At 35.2% G+C, this 20602-nt stretch overlaps 2 protein-coding genes across 2 annotated transcripts; one reads left to right on the plus strand and one right to left on the minus strand.

Annotated features, from left to right (window-relative positions):
- Nucleotides 1–2565: 2565 nt before the first annotated feature.
- LOC123550880 (uncharacterized) lies at nt 2566–13810 on the plus strand. Its single transcript, XM_045339346.2, has 5 exons — nt 2566–3120; nt 5426–5569; nt 6387–6480; nt 10188–10463; nt 11224–13810. The coding sequence occupies exons 1-4, from the start codon at nt 2798–2800 to the stop codon at nt 10431–10433; spliced, it is 807 nt and encodes a 268-aa protein (XP_045195281.2). The 5' UTR covers nt 2566–2797; the 3' UTR covers nt 10434–10463; nt 11224–13810.
- Nucleotides 11747–19465, minus strand: LOC123550881 (uncharacterized). Its single transcript, XM_045339347.2, has 2 exons — nt 19382–19465; nt 11747–15637 (listed from the first exon to the last, which is right to left on the minus strand). Exon 2 carries the CDS (start codon nt 15487–15489, stop codon nt 14263–14265), a length of 1227 nt encoding a protein of 408 aa, XP_045195282.2. The 5' UTR covers nt 15490–15637; nt 19382–19465; the 3' UTR covers nt 11747–14262.
- Nucleotides 19466–20602: the final 1137 nt, after the last annotated feature.

Raw genomic sequence — 20602 nt, forward strand, 5'->3', positions numbered from 1 at the left:
AATGTTATCCTAAAAATTCTGCATGTACATAGATCTGCGTCCGTGAAGAGCTATTCCTAACCGTTTATTTGGTGAAATTTAAATTGTTCTAAATCGGAAAGTCTACTGAACAATGATTTTTTTTGTTGTAAGAAAATAATAATATCACCTAGCGACTGTTATGCTAATATAGAGAGGAAGGACGATCAAAACTTAATGACGTGCCTTTGTGCTCTGTAACTTGCATACCATATAAGCAGTAGGATATCCTTTAAGTTCTATGAGGTTTTACTGAATGATTTTGTCTGAAGCTTTGATGCTGCTCTGTTTCTTCTTATGTTTTGCTAAGCTGACGCTCATTCGTGAACTATCCCCGACTGTGAAAAAAGTGCCCATTTTGTGAACACAACGCTCAATGAAACGGTGGCGGATACGAAATTTTGCCGGTCAAAGTACGAGGACACGCACAAATCTACGCATCCTGGAACGAGCTGGTCTAGAGACTTACCTTACAGGGGTATACCCAGTCTTTCTAAATAATTTCGACAAAACTTAGAGCGTTACGACTGTTGCTGTGCAATCTTGAACAAATTATTTTCTTAGCCTAACATCGTAAAACGTTATAATGGTCATTGTAACATTACCCTTTGACATAGTGACCCGTGTCCTGACCCTGAAGCAAAACATTCATAGACCCAAGTTAGGGTCTCCGTAACATTCATAGACCAAAAAGTACTATCTTAAATTTTTAAAAACATTCATAGGTCTCGGTACTCAATGTTCAAATTTTATAAGCATTCATAAACACAAGCACTCCATCTTAAGTTTTCAATAAGCATAGACCCAAACACTGACCTCAGATCTTATAAACATTTATAAAAAAAACAACAACAAAAAACAGCCTGTCTTCAGTTTTAGGAACATTCTAGACCCAAGCACATTGTCTCCAGTTTTATGATATATTGAACATTCATAAACCCAAGCATTCTATCTTCAGTTTTCATAAACATAGACGCGAGCACTCTGTCTTCAGTTTTTATGATATATTGAACATTCATAAACTCAAGCATTCTATCTTCAGTTTTCATAAACATAGACCCAAGCACTCTATCTTCAGTTTTCATAAACATAGACACAAGCACTCTATCTTCAGTTTTCATAAACATAGACACAAGCACTCTGTCTTCGGATTTTATTAACATTCATGAAACCAAGCACCATATCTTTATTTTTAGCTCGACTATTCGAAGATTGGGGGGGCTATCCTACTCGCCCCGGCGTCGGCGTTAGCGTTAGCGTGAGCGTCACACACCTCAAATATTTTCAAAGTCCATTGAGATATTGCTTTGATATTTTGCATACTTGTTTACCATCATGACCCCAGTCTGTAGAACACATATGCAAAACGGAGAGAGGCACACTATCTCAATCATGCATATTTTTATACTGAATTATGGCCCCTTTTCGACTTTGAATAATTGTTAAAGTTCGCGTACCACCCCAATTATTTTCAAAGTCCATTGAGATATTGCTTTGATATTTTGCATACTTGTTTATCATCATGACCCCAGTCTGTAAAAAGGAGGAGGCAACTCTATCAAGCATTTTGATTGAATTATGGCCCCTTTTCGACTTAGAATATGCTTATTGTAATGTTATAGTTTTACTAATAGCTTATATTATACTATCAAGCACTGAGAATAGTCGAGCCCGCTGTCCACTGACAGCTCTTGTTTACGAACATTCTAGACCCAGGCACTCTCCAGGTATTTCATATGAAAACATTTAAGTCCCGGTAGCATTTACACACCTAGTTATTGCAAATGTATGTTGGTTTTTAAGAATTTTCCCCTTCCGTCCTAGACCACTCATAATGAGGAGTTATGAAAAAAAATCTAGATGCCCTACCGTAAATGCTTTTAAAGTCGTTCTGCAAGTTTCATAAACCAGAAGTAATAGCGTAACGTCAGTCATTTGGAAAACGTAGAATAAAGCCTGGACTGTTAATTGTAACCTGAGTAAATTTATTAAAACAACCACGTTATAATAACTATTTCTTAAGATAAAATACGAAATTAAAACTTCTGACACGTTAAATAATTCCAAACAATGAAATATTCGAATGTCTTTAATCTTGAGTAAATATCTCAAGAACTAGGACACGGCCCTATACATTTTATTTCACCATATATAGATCATATGTTTATTTACGACTGCGAGGAGTTTCATTAAAATCTATATTGTGGAAAAAAATCTAGCAAATGATAACAAAATAGTGACTTTCCCATAGACGCCCGTAATGAAAACTTGTGTGGGTTCTAAATTTTTCAAGTCAGTCTAGCAAAAAATCAAGCAAACGACCCTATCTTTTTTATTTGCCGAATTCCCAAAGTTTGAAAAATCAGGGTTTAATCAACTTTTACAATGTAGATTTCATCTTAACGTGCAGAACTATCTTAATTTACATCAATCACTATGACAGGCATTGAAAAAAAAAAGAATAACTTAAAAATCAAATTGCATAAAGGAATAATTGTACTGCATCAATAGACTTCTCACTCCACTAACTGTTAAAACGTTATTATTAGAAATGTGTAGTACGATTACAGTGGTCAAAAGTCATTCATTGAGGTCAAGATAATGAACATACTAGTACACTACACCGTGTGGTTTTTAAACTATTAAGAGTTTGTATTATACTACTGAGAGAGAAAAGACGTGTTTAACAAACGGGTAATACCTAATATTCACTGGGAGACACGACCATATATAACGACGTATGTGGATATTTATTTATTGGTAGGTAATCGAAAAGAGGATGTTGCACCTTCACGACTTGCACGTGCCTTGGCGTGCTCTACAGATTTTTATCAACATATGTACAATAGTGACAAGTTTCTGTACATTTCTGCCGCTGGGATATGTTTCTAGTTATTTCTCATGGAACTGTGTGCTATATTCTGATATTCGCTTGACGGACCAGGTAAATTATACAACGATTTATGTGGACAAAGAACACACGGTATGGGGGTCAGAATCAACGTGTTACTACACAACATACGCGCCCTTGATGGCCGGAGTTCACGCCTTCATATGGTGCTGGTATTTTCTGCTGATGAAAGATCAGCTAAAAGCTGAACAGTAAGTTCAAAACGGGTTAAACTCGTGTTTTAACTCTCTTATTCATTCTTTTGTTGTAACAGTAAATTTATGACGTTAGCATTAACAGAAAATCTATAACAGGAAAACAAATAATTATGATAAAAGCTGTATAATGTTTTAAAAATTCCTTGTTTGACCAGTTTCATATTTAATCTTGAATTGTACTGTTTATTCATTTTAAACTACCGGTATCTTAACTTCTTTTGTGTTCAACAGCTGACTTCGATAGTGCATGCATTTTAACACAATCTATTCATTAACATTCTCAATAAATGTCACGTCCATATTAATGAAAATACTGTTAAGAAAAGATGTGAAATAAACGTTTATCTGTGTCAGGGGGAAAATAAGTTGCAATTTATGAATGTTTGAATAGTAAACGAAATTAAAACATTAAAGTCTACATCTGATATGTGATATCTTATCAACACAAATTGACAACTTGATGACTGTTTGAATGGCAAACTTTTCCATGTTTTAAAAATGAATTTAATACGAAAGTCTACACTTTACGTACGATGGGTATACCATTAGCATAAACTTTTATGAGACATGACACGCTGAATTTCAAACCTTTATATAACTTATATATACATAATAATCCTTAGCTTCTGTGTGCACCTGTGAATAACACTCTTTGTGAAATTGTAAGCGTTTTTATAAACTTAATGACCCAGCATCATGCACCACAAATATTTCTCATCCCTAAAAGCCTTTTTAAAGTATGAAGTAGATGACTAGATGGTTATATCGAACATACAATTTAGCTACAGTTCAAAATAAGCTGCTATCTACTGAATAAATCTTTACTGATTCAAATTTAAAGTTTCGTAAACAGCATTGATTGCCCGTAGTAGGTGTAGATAAAAAATTGAATTAATATGCGTGCATAAACAGCTGTTATATTACATATAGGCGTATTGGCTCCGTTTGCGAGAACCGAGCCATGTGAATCGGACGTTGGTCCGTTGGAGAGCATGTATTCTTCGTACATTCTGTAACGTTTTAGTGCCACACAAATCCCGTCGGTAAAAAGCTAGCTCATCAACAAAGGTGATTTAATGTGCATATATACTGTCATTTTACTCCAATGACAATTGACAGGTTTTACAAATTTGCATATTAATGCAATTACTTCCCTTTATGCATTCAGTAATCGTTACAATTCTATTTTAACATGCCTTGCTTAGTACATATATATGCGTTCTAACAATTAATTAATCAGTGAATAACCATCAATAAACTTTTGCGCCACTTTATTTGTTTGAACTATCTATGATTTTTGTAAGATTTGGATTTTTTTCACTCGTTATAGTAAGGCGTAAAAAAAAATTGTTTGTTTCCGGTATCCCGACCTACCCTAAATTTTTGGCCCGACCCTAAATGTTTTTATGGCCTTGGAGAACATTTTTTTAAACTTTTTGACAAAAGTTGCAAAACTGCACTTTTTATGCTTTAAACATGGTCAGTGATGTTATAAATCAACTTACTGATGCTCTAGAGGCATAACCACTCTATTTGTATTCATTTTTGGACACAAAAAATAATTTCCGAAAAGTCTCCCTTAATAAAAAAAAATCCAAAAAAAAAAGTTTTTCCGACCTACCTACCCTAATTTTTTTGAGCATGTTACCGGAAACAAAGAATTTTTTTTAGGCCTCATGTATAAAAATAACGCCATTAATTGATAAATAAGAATGAATGAATGCATGTGTAGAAAAAAATATAAAAGGTAATCCTTAAAGGGTAGATTTTTCTTACTCCCAGAGCACACCAAACACAACCGTAGAGCTATGTACCGCAAAGTAGGCCAGCAACAAAAAGAAACTGTAACGGAAAAATGTAGCAGACGGGTTGCTTAAAAAATACAACAACAATTACAGTTTTAATTATATGCAAACTATACAAAGAATGGGTAAGGGGTAGATAAAAGGATTGGGATGTTGGGGAAAGTGGGGAAAAGGATGAATTTCAATATAGAAAGCCATGCTCCAAAAACGCAGTCTTCCTACACCGCGCAGACAACAGAAGCGCAAATACGCACGTACACTAGACAGACAAACACGCATGCATGCACGCACGCACATGCCGAAGCGGGTAACAGGAATCGTTTTAAAAGTTGATTTATGATTATGTTTTCTTCAGCCTCTAAAATGAGAACAGATAACATAACCCTAGACGCCGAACCTATCAAAGATTGACAGTCATGTTTTCGAACGAAATCTTTGTCTATGAATAGAAAAAAACAACAACATAAAGCAAATATCATAATTAATAATTTCAGCAAAGAGTTCCCCTTGTTAATAGCTTCGTTTCTGCTGCACTGTGTTGTGTGTGTGGTGATATTTGTATCAAGCAGTATGACCAGTGCCGGGATAGACTCCTGGTGCCACAGCCTCGTCACAGCGTTGAAGGATAAAGGTCAAAGGTAAGTATAGCATTTAGGTCAGGTCACGGCGGTTATTTTCCTTTGGTTTAAACATGTTTTATTCCCAAAAATATGCAAAATTATATTGAAATACAAACATTACATGTACAATAGATGAAAAGGATTAGACGAAAGACAAGTCTTATAGAGTTCTTCTCCTCTACTTTAGTTACGTCAAATAAAATGATGTTTCTGATGGTGGTATAAAAAGCGTCAGGCCTAGTACCGATTGTCAAAAAGGCCTCCTTCAAAGTTCAGTCATAATCACGAGAGACTAGGGGCGGGGGTGGGGCTGGGGCTGGGGATCAGTTGGCTTCTGATATTTTAGCATAAAAAATAGTTGATTAATGTAATATATATAACATGTTGATTCATGTTTTTTTTAAGGTGTACTCTTTCAGGATTTTACAATGATATTTTGCACAAAAATTATGAGTTTACTCAAGGGGCCTGCTTTACGAAATACACATGTATAAATTTTGACAAATATTAACAAAAATGTGAACGACTCGCTTTAAAAGAAAACGTGTAGAATTTATGTTCCTTTGTCATATCATCCGAAAAGAACACTTAAACTTGTATACCTAATTATTACAAGTTTATTACAAGCACAAGTTATACGATATTAAGCCAACGCTTTGCAAGTGGATAGTTTCAGTGTTCGTCATTCTAAATGCATGCTAAATATCTTGTGAGTTTACCCAAATTGCAGGAAATTATCTACTTACAAATAGATAACTTAGAAGTATACAGTATAACACTTTTGGACGTTTAATGTTTTCTGAATTTTTTTTTTGTTATTCTGTTTTAATTGTAGTGTTACGTGCCTAGAGACACAGAAAATGGATTGGCCTAATGTTTATACAGACGGACAGAAACATTTTATATACTCATTCCTACTAACAGCAAAGGTAGATATATTCATGAATCAGTCATTTGTCTTCAAAAGTTTCATAACTGCTATCCAAATAGAGAAGTTCAATGTTTATTTCCGCATTGACATTAGTAAGTCAGAAGAAAGCTAAAACTTGATAAACAGAAAAAATATTGGAAAGTGAACTGGCTTCTCAAGCTGAAGGCCTTGATATCAAACATAACAGGATACTGGGTTCATACTCCGAGGCCGAGCAGTTAATGTCATTGACATAAGTTACTTGCTTCGTGTCAACATACTGTTGCTTGCCACGTATTATGGGTTCGAAACCCCTTTTGAGGTGTATAATATTTCCATGCGAGGAAGCCATCCAGCTGGCTTACGGAGGTCGTTTTTTAGCTTCGGAGAACATGGAGAGCTATACTACTCACCCGGCGTCGGTGTCGGTGTTGGTTTAAGTTTTTATGAAATGGTAATATCTTGTATACCATCAAAGATATTTACTTTAAACTTGGAACACTTGTTTATTATAATAGTCTCTACCCGTAGGGAAGAGTACACACCTCTGTCAAGTATTTTGGCTGAGTTATAGCCCCTTTAACATACAAATCTTGATTAAGTTTTTCGTACCATTTCATATTTTGGGTTAACAGTTTGACATATGGCTTTGAAACTTTTATCACTTATTTATTATAACAGTCTCTATCTGTAGGCTAGAGTACATAACTCTGTCAACTACATAGGCTGAATTGTAGCCCTTTTTGGATTTGGAAATTGGTACAGTTTTCGTACAAGTCCACGTTTTGTTTAAACTATTTGACTTGTGGCTTTGAAATTTTGACCTCTTGCTTGGTTTAAACATACTTTATTTTGCAATATTTTTACCTCTTGCTTATAATCATGATTTTCATCTGTAGGCAAGAGTACATAACTCTGTCAAGTATTTTGGTTGAATTATGGACCTTTTTGGACATGGAAATAGGTTCAGTTTTCGTACAAGTCCACGTTTTGTCAAAACTACTTGACATTTGGCTTTGAAACTTTGAATTCTTGTTTACCATCATGATTTCTATCTGCAGACAAGATTACATAACTCTGTCAACTATTTTGGCTTAATTATGGCCCTTTTTGGACTTGGAAATCAGTTAAATTTTTCAGACCAGTCCACATTTTGCCTAACCTGTTTGAACTCTGACCACTTGTTTACCATCGTAGTCTACATATGTAGGCAAGTCTACATAACTGGGACAAGGACTTTAGCTCAGTTATGGCCCTTTTTTGACATACAAATTAGTTAAGTTTCGCATACCATTCCATATTTTGTCTAAACTGTTGATATATGGCTTTGAAACTTTGAACACTTACTTACCATCATGGTCACACATTGCCATATAGTGCAAGACTTATCCAAAATCCACAAATACAGGTACAGTGTTCGTCTTATCTATTTTCTTCTTTTGTCTGAAAATCTCTGGTAATATATTGACCCATACTTCCATCAATTAATCGAATAGTCGAACGCACTGTCAACAGACAGCTCTTGATATCCATGAACCCGCCCATGCATGAAATGAAACCCAGAGGTGTTCCAAGGGTCTTCCTCCACCATAAAAGGACGGAAAACTGCCATATGAGCTAACATAGTGTCGATGATAAATGTACTCCAACAAAAAATTATATCCATGTATCTGCGTATGCCTAAAATAACGCTCAGATAGGCGCCTGTGGTCTTAATCTGTCATTTTTAAGCTCAGAAATTCAATTCGGCGTTCCGTTTTCGGTCACATAAAGGCAACGGTCAGAGTAACGATGGTCTCACGGTTGAACATGTGTTTTTGTCTATAGTTCAGGAGTTCTTACAAATTAGTTCACTTTCCTACAGCATGTAGCATCTGATTTGTTCATAGGAGGTATCTCTTGAAGCTTTTCAGCCTTTATTCTGTTTATGTTCCCTTTCTCCTAAAACATATCTAAGACGAATGGAGATAGTAAAAGAAAAAAAAAGAAACAAAGAAAATACAGTAGGTGGCTAGATTACTCAATTACTTACTGACATCCTTACAAACTGTGGATGATAAAGACGGAGATTTTACTTCAAAGTAATTTGTCGGCGCTTATTTTCGTTGTCTGTGTCAGTCTACCTGTTGCCCGCCACATCAAAGCGATATGATAGTACTAGTGAATCAGGTTTATTGTCATTGATATTGACGTATTGCTTGCTATCTGTTGTCAGACATCATTGCTACCTTTGGCACTGTCGTCACATCAAGGAATGCTATTCTATAGTGAATACTGTATACCCAGGAAATCATTTTCATTTGCAAACTGATCTAAATGTTAGAAATATAGACAATTAATATTGTTAAAAGTCAGAAAGTGCAGTATGCCAGTGCACTTTAGTTGTCTTGTCAGTTTTACCTTTTACTGTTTTGTGTGTTTTCCACTTGGTGTGGTAAATTTTATACATCAGCCTTTTAAGTCGAGTGCCTGCCTTAGTTTGCCCGACTAATAGGTAGAGCTATTACACACTTCCGTCCATCGGCGCCGACGCGAGCGACCCCTTTGGTAAAGTTTTGTATGTAAGTTGGCATCGCAGAATCACATGTGGGAAATGATTGACACACACTTGTTCATTGTGATAAAATAACTTTTAGTGCACAGGTCAAAGTTTGGTAAAGTTTTTGCATATTTTCTGGTATTCGGTACACCCTTTAGGGAAAGCTTGACCTTCTTGTTCGCTGTGATGGTCCGACTTGGAATGCAGGGGTTCCATAACTCTATCTTTAATTGTGCCCCTTTTTATCCTGAAAAAAATATTGTTAAGTTTTCCTTTTGTATGTAAGGTCGTATCTCAGCTCCCGCTAATGGGAATGTATTGAACTCGCACACATGTTAACTTCGATGATCTGATATGCTGTGCACATGTTCCATGACTCTATTTTGCATTTTCAAAAGTATGCCTGTTTTTGACTTTTGTATTCATTCATTTAACTTTATTCTGTGACAGTGCTTTTGAATAGTCGATCGTTGTTGTCCTCCGACAGTTGGGTTTAAACTTCGAACCAACACGTTGGGTCAAATTTTTCATTATACCTGCGAGTTAGTAGTAACTGGGTAGAATACCTGACCTTCGACTTGGAGTGTTTTCACAAACATAATTCACACGGCAAACACCCGATCCGACATTAAACCCGGGCAAGTGACACAGAAGCATTATCTTAAATACTCGGCTATTTATTTATTTATTTGGGTTTTATAACACAGTATAGGTTATATGGCACCAAACAGGACTACAAATTTTGGTTCCACATTTCATTTACATCGAAATAAAAACATGAGGTATGGAATCAAAATTTGCAAACCTGCTGGAATCACAGAGTTACTGCAAAACCAAGTGTTAAGACCCTATTAGTCGCCTCTTACGATCATGCAAGGGTAAGGCAATGGTTCAAATTCTTTTCATACAGAGATCGTCCCAGAACCACATGGGGCTAACTACTCGGCTACGGATAAGAGATAGATAAATGGAAACAAGGACAGTGAGATACGACGATATAGATTAAAACAATTTGTGGCTTGCCAACCTCACATTCGCTGTAAATTAAACTAGTATTGTTAAGCTAAGCTTTAACACTAGAATATTAATAGCTATCAAACACAGATAATGGATGACAGACCCTTTGTATTTTGAGCGATACATCTTCGCTAAGTTAGTAATTTTAACGTCCAGATTTTCAATTACAGATCTCAAGCTGGATAGAGACATTGACTGTTTTATGTCAGAGTGTCGTGTGTGGTTACAAACTTTATCAGTGGATTCTCGGAACCACTCATGGAGAGTTGGACTTGAGAAACTGTGGACGTACTTCTTCTTCTTCTGGGGACTTTAGTGAAAGTAACAACGGATATGATAGTGACGATGGTAGCATTACCGTCCTACATTCGGCAGACAGCGACGGGTACAATCAATTAACCGAGGAGGGGAGTTGATACCACGAGGAGGGGAGCTGATACCACAAGGTGGGGAATTGATACGATGACCGATTGTGTAATATATGGGAACAAATTATAAAACCCGTTTGGCATTATAATAGTGTATTACTACAATAGATACTCACGATAATGGTGTACACTTTAATGTTTACTGGAACTATTTTGCAAGTAATCAAAATAAAGTCAAGGTTGTACGTATGAAGAATTTTAAAAAGCACAAGACCCGGTTTTTTTCTCTGAAATCAAATGTTTAAGGCAGTTGCTTTGTGAGTTTGTCATATATGAGAACCATATCTCAAAACTAGTATCATTATAACAGTAGCTTAAGTCTATCGTAAAGAAATAGATAAAGAACTATGTTATACTGAAGCTGCGACTGAACTATAACAAATAAAAATAACTGTATGTTTTGAAGTATATTTTATATTTGACAATATATTCTTACATTTTATTACGGATTACAAACTAAATTGTCGGAAAAGGCAATTTTGCATTATGTGTAAGATTTTATATAAGATGTCGCTATTTTGGATACACTAAGTTATTGGTATGTCTATGTGTTTGTAATTAATTGACATCGAATATGTAGCCATATATATTCAGGGAATATGAATTGACTTGCCAATATTGTTTTATATAAAAAAAAATGTAAAATGATTTCATAGAGTTTTCATTTATTAGTCATACCACATAATGTCCGTTTTCAAAGGAATTGAAAAATATCATTCCATTGTTTACGTTAAACAACAGATCAAACGGTAACCTAAGTTTTTATTTTAATTTGCAGTTACAATGTCAGGTTGTAGAAACATTTCCAGAAATAATCAATGGAACTAGCACCAGACAGCGAAACACACGACAAATACCAACAATTTTCCTTCACACAGCAACTGTTGTTTGAAGAACACGCAGGCTCCTCTATGCCAGTCCGTCAGTGGTATATTACAGAATTATTAATACCAATGTTGTATTCGACTCGTTTGGATTTTGCCTGGATACTACGAGGAGCTTGTGCCAAGTGTGATCCAGCCTGGCAAAATACACGAGAGCTGAATGCTTCAATGCAGATCAAAACCCTTTTTATTATTAACAAATACCTATTTTTAATGTTATATCAGCAAAAATTGACTATAATCTTATAATAAGACTGAAAACGCGACTGGAACGGTGAATATTTTTATGCATGGAATGTAGAGACGCCATCATTCACATCATTGCTGATGGAATATTTTTCCGTATCCGATAGAAGTTGAATACAAGATTTTGTATTCATCTGAAAATTTCATGCTTCATTTTAGACAGAAAATTCGTAGGAATATGATAAGTAACTTTAATCTTTCCTTTGCACAAAATATACGATAAATGCGTCACAATATAATTTGTCAAAAAAATGTAATACGTAATTATATCCAGGTCATGCCAATTATGATCTTATTCAATGTAAGATTTATAAGTGAGAGTCTATCATAGTTTCTAATTTCAAAAATATTTTTCGGCAATGTAACCACTTGCTTTGAAGATTTGTATATACATCTTCAAGATGCTGATTTACTTCAATAGTGCTTGTAATACAATACTGAAAATACGTAAACATGTTTTAACTAGAGGATGCTTTTGTAGAAAAGCGCATGTCTCCCCCAATGTATAGTCGTATAGGCAAGAAGTCAGTAGGGGACAGGAGTACAAGTCAAAGAGACACTGATGGCTGGCTGCAATAGGGATCATCTCCTTGGCATGTCCAATCATCCCACATAGTTTCGACATTCTGGGCCTAGTGATTCTCAAGTAATGAATTGGAAACAGTTTTCCATGTTCAGGCCCCTGTGACCTTGACCTTTGATCGAGTGACCCCAAAATCAGTAGGGGTCATCTACTCTGCATGTCCAATCATCCTATCAAGTTACAACATTCTGGGTCAAGTGGTTCTCAAGTTATTGATTGAAATGTGTTTTCTATGTTCAGCCCCCTGTGACCTTGACCTTTGATGGAGTGACCCCAAAAACAATAGGGGTCATCTACTATGTTAGTCCTATCACCCTATGAAGTTTCAACATTCTGGGTCAAGTGGTCCTCAAGTTACTGACCAGAAATGGATTTCCATGTTCTGTTAGCTGCGACCTTGACATTTAACACAGTGACCCCAACATAAAAAATAGGAGTCATTTACTCTGCATGCCCAATCATCCTAATAAATATGAAGTTTCAACATTCTGGGTCAAGTGGTTCTCAAGTTACTGACCGGAAATGGTATTCCATATTCAGGCCCATGTGACCTTGACCTTTAATAAAGTGACCCCCATTGAATCTACTCTGCATGTCCAATCATCCTATGAAGTTTCAACATTCTGGGTTAAGTAGTTCTCAAGTTATTGATCGGAAATGGCTTTCCTTTCCATGTTCAGGCCCCTGTGACCTTGACCTTTAGTAGAGTGACCCCAAAATCAATAAGGGTCATCTGCTTTGCATGACCAATCATCCGATGAAGTTTCAACATTGTGGGTCAAGTGGTTCTCAAGTTATTGATCGTAAATGGTTTTCCATGTTCAGGCCCCTGTGACCTTGCCCTTTTTCTAGAGTGACCCCAGAATCAATAGGGGTCATCTACTCTGCATGACCAATCTTCCGATGAAGTTTCAACATTCTGGGTCAAGTGGTTCTCACGTTATTGATCGGAAATGGTTGTTCAGGCCCCTGTGACCTTGACCTTTAATGGAGTGATCCCAAAAACAATAGGGGTCGTCTACTCCATAAGCCCTGCCACCCTATGAAGTTTGAAGGTTCTAGGTCAAATGGTTCTCCAGTTATTGATTGGAAATGAAGTGTGACGGACGGACGGACAGGGCAACAACAATATGTTTCCCCCAGTGGGGATGGGGGAGACATATTTATGATATGGCAGTTTTTATCATTCTAGATAAAAATGTTTGAGCGAAAATAACACTCACAGACACTAATCTGTCAAAACAACATTCTTCATGGTTTACATATCCATATACAAGAAAAGACAACTCGTATCCTGGCTATCCGGACAGCGCTAGTCGTACAGAAGTGTCCCCGATATCTAGGACAAAACTTTCTTACAAATAACTGGAAACTTACGATCTGAACAGTGCAAAAATAGGATCTTCTTTTATACATAGTTTAATGTAAAATGTATATCTGACTTTGTGAAATACAAAAAGACAACAACAAATACTTAGTAACATAACTTGTAAAAGTGCAAGTACAGTTATACAATGGGTTACTGAAAGTTTCATTTGTTAGTCATTTCACATTTCACAAGTCCGTTTTCAAAGGAAGAGAAAAAAAATATTTTGTTGATTTCTTTTCGAACGTTTATATTTAATTTCCAAATCAGCGATTCTATGCAACAATTCGTTTGTCATTAATATTATACTACATGCCACAGATAAAAATTACAAAGTTTAAAGAATTACAGAAGAATCTATGTTTTCCAACCCACCACAACCACCTAAACATTAGATTGTTTCCCAGTAAAAGAATTAATTGCATGTACTTCTAATTAAGTTACAGTGAACCACTATTAAGTTACAGTGAACCACCATTGGCATTTGAGATGATCTTCTGATTGAAATGCATTTTAGAGTATACAATGTACCTTGATGTATATGTTTGGTGTTTAATAAAGATGAAAGTAAAAAATCTAAAGTTATGTCTTGAACTTACTTAAACAAAATGCTGATCTTTATAAAAAATATCTCCTTTTAATACAAGTCATACAATCCTATTTACATCTATATTTTAAGACAATTCTTCACAGTACATTTAGGATGATCGTACATTTGTGCAACAGTTTTTAGACATTTCACATTCCATGGGAAATGCTATGCTGTTGTCTGTAACAATGAAATTCCAAATGTTGTAACGTTTCCTCCATAACGGTCCTCACTTCAATTTCCCGAAGTATCGAAATCGCCCATGGTTCTATTGATACTTTAAATCTGCAGTCGTTGAATGTATTTAACATTGTCATTTCTTTCAAAATATTTACTAGAAGTTCACCCCCTCTCTTACGGTGTCTTCGACCTCGGTTTAGATTTCTATAGCTTCCACGATATTGTATGTTGTTATCTAAACCTTGAACTAGGTTACGCCACCTTCTGCTTTTCCAGCAGGTATAGAGATCACACAGAACGTCACAGATGCATCTTACAACAGAGCTACTTTCATTTGCGCAAACATTCTGGTGGAATATCATACACGTCTTTATTTTATATGAAGATATATGTATGTTATCCAGATCTCTGGGTGCGCAATAATTATTCAACCGTTCACCATCGTTATTGCCATTGATGAGGTATTTTAGTATTTTGTATGCTTTAATATGCTGCGGCGATAATCGGTTCCTTATAAATTCAACCTCGGTTTCTGTAAAAGAGATGCTGTATCTGGTTATCAAAAAGCTTCCAGTGTTCACAACAGCATTTGCAAATTCTGGTAAACTACACATTTTATCTACCTTCAAATCAAGATGCTCGTCCAAAACTTTAAAGACTGGCACAAGATCAACATATAGTTCTTTTGCATTACAGCCGTGTTTGAAATAATAGAATTTCAGCTTGACAGCGGGACCGTTATTCGCAACAAATTCACCAAAGACTATTCTTGATCCAGATTCATTCTGTTTGTAGAAAAGATTTTCGGATACTTCCTTTTTGGTCAAAATGTTCTTAATTTCGTCATACAGGTGTAGCGATCCAAAGCCAAACAAATGATCTGCGATGTCGTCTTTCGGCATTTCAAAAGTTCCAAACACCAATATAAAGTCAAACTCATCGGGGTAAATAATTTTTGTTCTGTCGTAGAAACTTCCAACTTTTAAAATGTATTCTATAGTATCTCTTTCAACTAAATCCAACTTGGACACTTCTCTTAACTTCATTTTCTGCCATTCTAGAAGAGGTTGTGCGTGTGTATCAATCACATCATAAATTTGTCTAACCAGTGACTCAATTCCTGTTTGAATAAACGCTAGCTCTCTTTCGTTTATTGTCAGGTCTATTTCACACGGGAAAAGTCGATCCAAAGACATTTGTCTGGGCTATAAAATATTCTAATCAAGTGTTATCAACCTGTGAAAACTTCCGGCCGTGGTATGTGGACTGATAGACTTAGCCTGTGTGAGAACTTCCGGTCTTGGTCTGGACTATAGTTTTTTCTCCATACCAACTTGGCAGCGCCTGGAAATAAATCAGATGACATATATGCAAATGTTAGATTTTAGGACCACACACAATTTTCTTATGTACGTAATAGTAAGAATTGACGCGATATGTAAACGCTAATGTAGATATATATTAAAACGAAAATATTGGCATATAATAAATGAATTTTGCAGAAGGCAGAACAAGAAGAGATAGAAAACAATTGAATGTCAAAGCTGCTCAGTCTAAGACAGTTTTTAGCACTATCTACCACTGAACCTACTGACACAATCAGAGAAAAGAGTAACGTCTAACTGTTAAATTTTTATTATTTTTACAATGTACTGTGATATTGATGTGATATTGGTGTCTATTTATTCATATGTCTTTCATTTAATTAAGAATCATAAATTGAGCAATTATAATTACATATGCATAACATATACGTTATTTTATAATAATGAACTCGGTAATTTTTTTATATATATTCATGTTATGTTTCATGCCTCTCTATGTCAGACCATTGGTACCAAGGACCACAATGGAAATAAGAGATTTTTTTTCTCTTTCTTGTGTCAGCCTTGATATTGATGTGACTGACATAGTTCATAACACATTACTTCATATGACAACTTTTATATTTGATTATAAATTTTATTATATGCATGTATTGTAACTATGTTATGTTTTGCTAAATTATCGAAATAAATCTATCTATCTATCTATGACTGAAAATGAAACATAAGAGTGTCTCAGGATAATCGGACAAGGGCCTCTTCTAAATATACCTTTTATATTTTTTTCCAAATACAGTATATCAGAATGTTACGAGGTATGTTAATAACGTCCTCATAGACCAGGTTGTGATATATTTGTAAAATAATCCAGGTTGTGATATATTTGTAAAATACTCCAGGTTGTAATATATATTTGAAAATACTCCAGGTTGTGATTTATTTATGAATTACTCCAGGTTGTGATATATTTATAAATTACTCCAGGTTGTGATATATTTGTAAAATACTCCAGGTTGTAATATATATTTGAAAATACTCCAGGTTGTGATTTATTTATGAATTACTCCAGGTTGTGATATATTTATAAATTACTCCAGGTTGTGATATATTTGTAAAATACTCCAGGTTGTGATACATTTATAAAATACTCCAGGTTGTGATATATTTGTATAAATTCTCATTACGATCAATTTTCTTATGGCCAACAGTTATGCCCAGTGCATACTTTCTATAGATTATAGGCGGGTACAAAACTGATTTGTTATGATCAACAGAGATTTCTAACATACATTCGCTTTAATTATCAGTAACGTCCGAAGCACACTTGCTTATCGCAATGTTCAGCGATATTTAACCTATACCCTGCTAAATTTCTAAAATGGACTGGTGCATCATTCATCTTGGGCAGTACCATTTATTATTTAAAGGGGTTTTCACTAAAAAAAAATACTGAATAAATAGCGAACAGTGCAGACAATGATCAGCCTACACATCAGTGCTTACTATCTTGGTCTGCACAGGTCGCAAAGGCTGTGAACCACTTGCCGACAGCAGGCTAAAGGGTAAGGTCAAGAAGGCGTAATTCAGCGCCATCTAGCGTAACGTCAATCAGTTTGCTTGACGACGCCACGTCTTTGAGTTCTAAGCTTTGACGGTAAACAGCTTGTATGCTGAAGATTTCATTTCAAAATAGGTTACAACAGAATGGTCAAAGGATATTTACAAGATAATAAAGCGACTACTACAAGGCTTTTTGATAATGCGATTGCATTAATAACGCATTACGTTTATCATGTAATACCAAGAAAAGATTCTGGCAACACTTTTAGCATTGAAATAATACTAAGTAAACGTAAATGAGACGAATCCTGATGCACTACTTTCTAAAACAATGAAAATAAAGGTAACAGTTTGTTTACAGAAACTGATTGTTAGATCAACTTTTATCTGTACAGCTGATGTATCTTGATACAAATTACAAATCTGACTAAACATTTCTCCTCCCACTTAATATACTAGTATAAAAACTTTTGTCATCAATTGAATAATATTAAACTACTAGTATAAATATTTGACCAATTATAGCCAAAACATAATCTGTATAGCTGTCGTTGATGAATTATTGCACTGTGAAAGTTGAAGCTGTGTGTTACAGTTGACCTCGGTGAGAAGCAATGTACTGGTTTGAGTGTGTGTGTGTGGTTGGTGAGGGGGTGGGGTGAGGTGTGTGGTGGGAGGTGTTTGGGGGGGGGGGGGGGGAAGGTGGAGCGGTGCGGCAAAGATAAGTGAACACATCTCCAAACTAACTGTTACCTACTTAGATTTGTGTTTTGTTAGCAATGGAAATTTTATAACAACATTACATGAGAAATCATGGCTTCAACACATCTGAATAAAAGTGGGCATGTAGAATGTAAAGAATGTAAATACTAAATCCTTTTTAGCTAAGGTGAGCATTTATGATCGCCCTTCGTCCGTCGTCAGTCCTGGCCACATCCTGCCATGAGTTCCAGAGTAATTGCCCCTTAAAGGGCCAAAATTTGCTATTTTGGCTTGTAAACAGGATAGAGACCACATTTGGCAATCAATTTTAATCGGACTTACACACACCTTGTATTAGCATAGTATCTCGGTCCCTTTCGAAAACTGACCAGATCCCATCATGGGATCCAGAGTTATGACCACTTAAAGGGCTAAAATTTGCTATTTTTGCTTTTGCAGCCATATAGAGACTTCATTTATGGTTTGATTTGATACAAACTTATAAAATATCTTTGACAAAAATAGATCTTGGATTCCATGATGAATCCGTCAGATCCAATCGCAGGCTCCGGAGTTAATGCCCCTGATTGGCCCCTGAAAGAGCCAAAATTTGTTCATTTTTACCTTATGAACACGATAGAAGTGATATTTTACATTCAGTTTTAAGCACATTTACATACAACTTCACAATAAGACCTCGGTTCCTTTTGAAAACCGGCTGGATTCCATCACAGCTTTTAGAGTTACTGTCCCTGAAAGGGACAAAATTTTCTATAGCTGTTTCATTTATGCTTTGATTTGATAGACAGACTGTTTATCTTGATGACCTCTAGGTCAAATTTGAAATTTGGTAATGTGGGGTCAAAAACTTGTTCACCAGGTCAAATCAAAGGAAAATATTGTTAACACCTTACAGTCCACATTTATGGCCATATCTTCATGAAACTTGGGCAGAATATTTATCTTGATGATTCCTATGATAAGTCTGGAACTGGGTCATGTGGGGTCAACAATTAGGTCACCTACTCAAATCAAAGGAAAAGCTTGTTAACACTCTAGAGGCATATTTATGACCCTGTCTTCATAAAACGTGGTCAGAATGTTTATCTTGACGATTCCAAGGCCACGTTTAACAGGTGAGCGATGTAGGGTAATCATGACCCTCTTGTTTTATAGTTGACACACTATATAGCTGGAAAGAAATCTTAATTTTTGATGACCCCACTAAAATAACAATAAAAACCTTCAGGAAACATTCCACTGAGGTGATCCTTTAGATCATAATTAGTTAAAATCTACGTGCTGCATATTCACTGCTCCCGTTCAATGACCTATTTTCCTAGATATTTTCTGAAAATAGCGCTTTACTTTACAAGGTCGACATTTACTTAAAAGAGATTATAATAAGTTACAGATGATGTGACTCTGCAATCACTATTGAGTCATTTTCACAATCATTCAAAATGCAGATACTGAAAAAGTAAGAATTGTATAAACAAACCTGTGTATTTATAGCTTCTACTTTTCGTTTTCCTATTTATACTGCACTGTGCATAATTTTAGAAAGGGATGCAACTGTTACCACGGGAATATTAACAACAAAACGAATACGAGTAAGCAGAAGTTATTGCAGTATCATCCGCTGTTAAGTAATAGGGTATACTTCAGCAATGGCTCGCGTGGTGAATAAAACGGCATCTATTTAAACGTGAAATAAATTTATTCTATCCAATGCCACCTAACTAAGGCCAATCATATGTTCTTCCGTAGTCATTTCTTGGTGTTTCAAAAACCACTTTATCTGAAAACATTAACAGTTAAACTTTGAAAAGTTTGAGGCTTTTCTCTGACTTAAAACACGGTCTTCACGAAGAAGTCAAGATTTTCGTGTTGTTATATAATATCTCTACTATTCGCCTCTTTAAGGCAAAGACAATTCATTGATTTGTGCCTCTGAATTAAACTAAAAACTAGTGTAACGGAGTTGAAATCAAATTGCATATAAAGATTTATTGCAGTTAGAAGTTTTTTTAAAAACATTTATTATATTCAGTGCTGTTTTAAGAAAAGTTTAGAATAGATCTCGTTTTGTTATATTTTAATGTTTTGAAGAACTTTTACAAAACTTAAATTTAACTTGGCCTTATAATATGTACCTCAGTAGTTGTCCATGCTTTGTTCGTGCTGAGTTTGCCGTTTTGTATAGATCAAGTAATTTAAAGACCCATCACGACCTAGTGACCTACTGTTTTCACCCACAAAAACTTCATGAAAATCATTCTTAAAATTCAGGTAATATACAGCTATACTACAAGTTTTCAGGTGGACAATTTAGGCCTTTCCTGAATAAATGTGTTTTTCACAACTTCATTAGCAAACTTATTCAGTCAATCTTTTTTCAGCTTTATTCAAAAATATAGATGAATAACTATCTTACACTGTAGAAACAAAATGTGATTGAAATTTAACTAAATACACCTTCTTCTGTACATATTGCTATAGTAATTCAATAAAATGTTAAGACATTATACACATTGTCTTGGCCTAATATATGTCACTCTCAATTTGTGACTATATAGTATACTTGTTATTTTTCATTTTCTCAATGCAAAGCATGTATAATTACCATCATGGAAATACAAAAGAATACAGTTATTTTGTGGTGCCTCTTTAATATAATGTTGGGCCCAGGTGAAGACATTCTAAATGTATATATTTTTCA

Source organism: Mercenaria mercenaria, chromosome 4 (genome assembly GCF_021730395.1).
Source record: "Mercenaria mercenaria strain notata chromosome 4, MADL_Memer_1, whole genome shotgun sequence".
Lineage (NCBI taxonomy): Eukaryota > Metazoa > Mollusca > Bivalvia > Venerida > Veneridae > Mercenaria > Mercenaria mercenaria.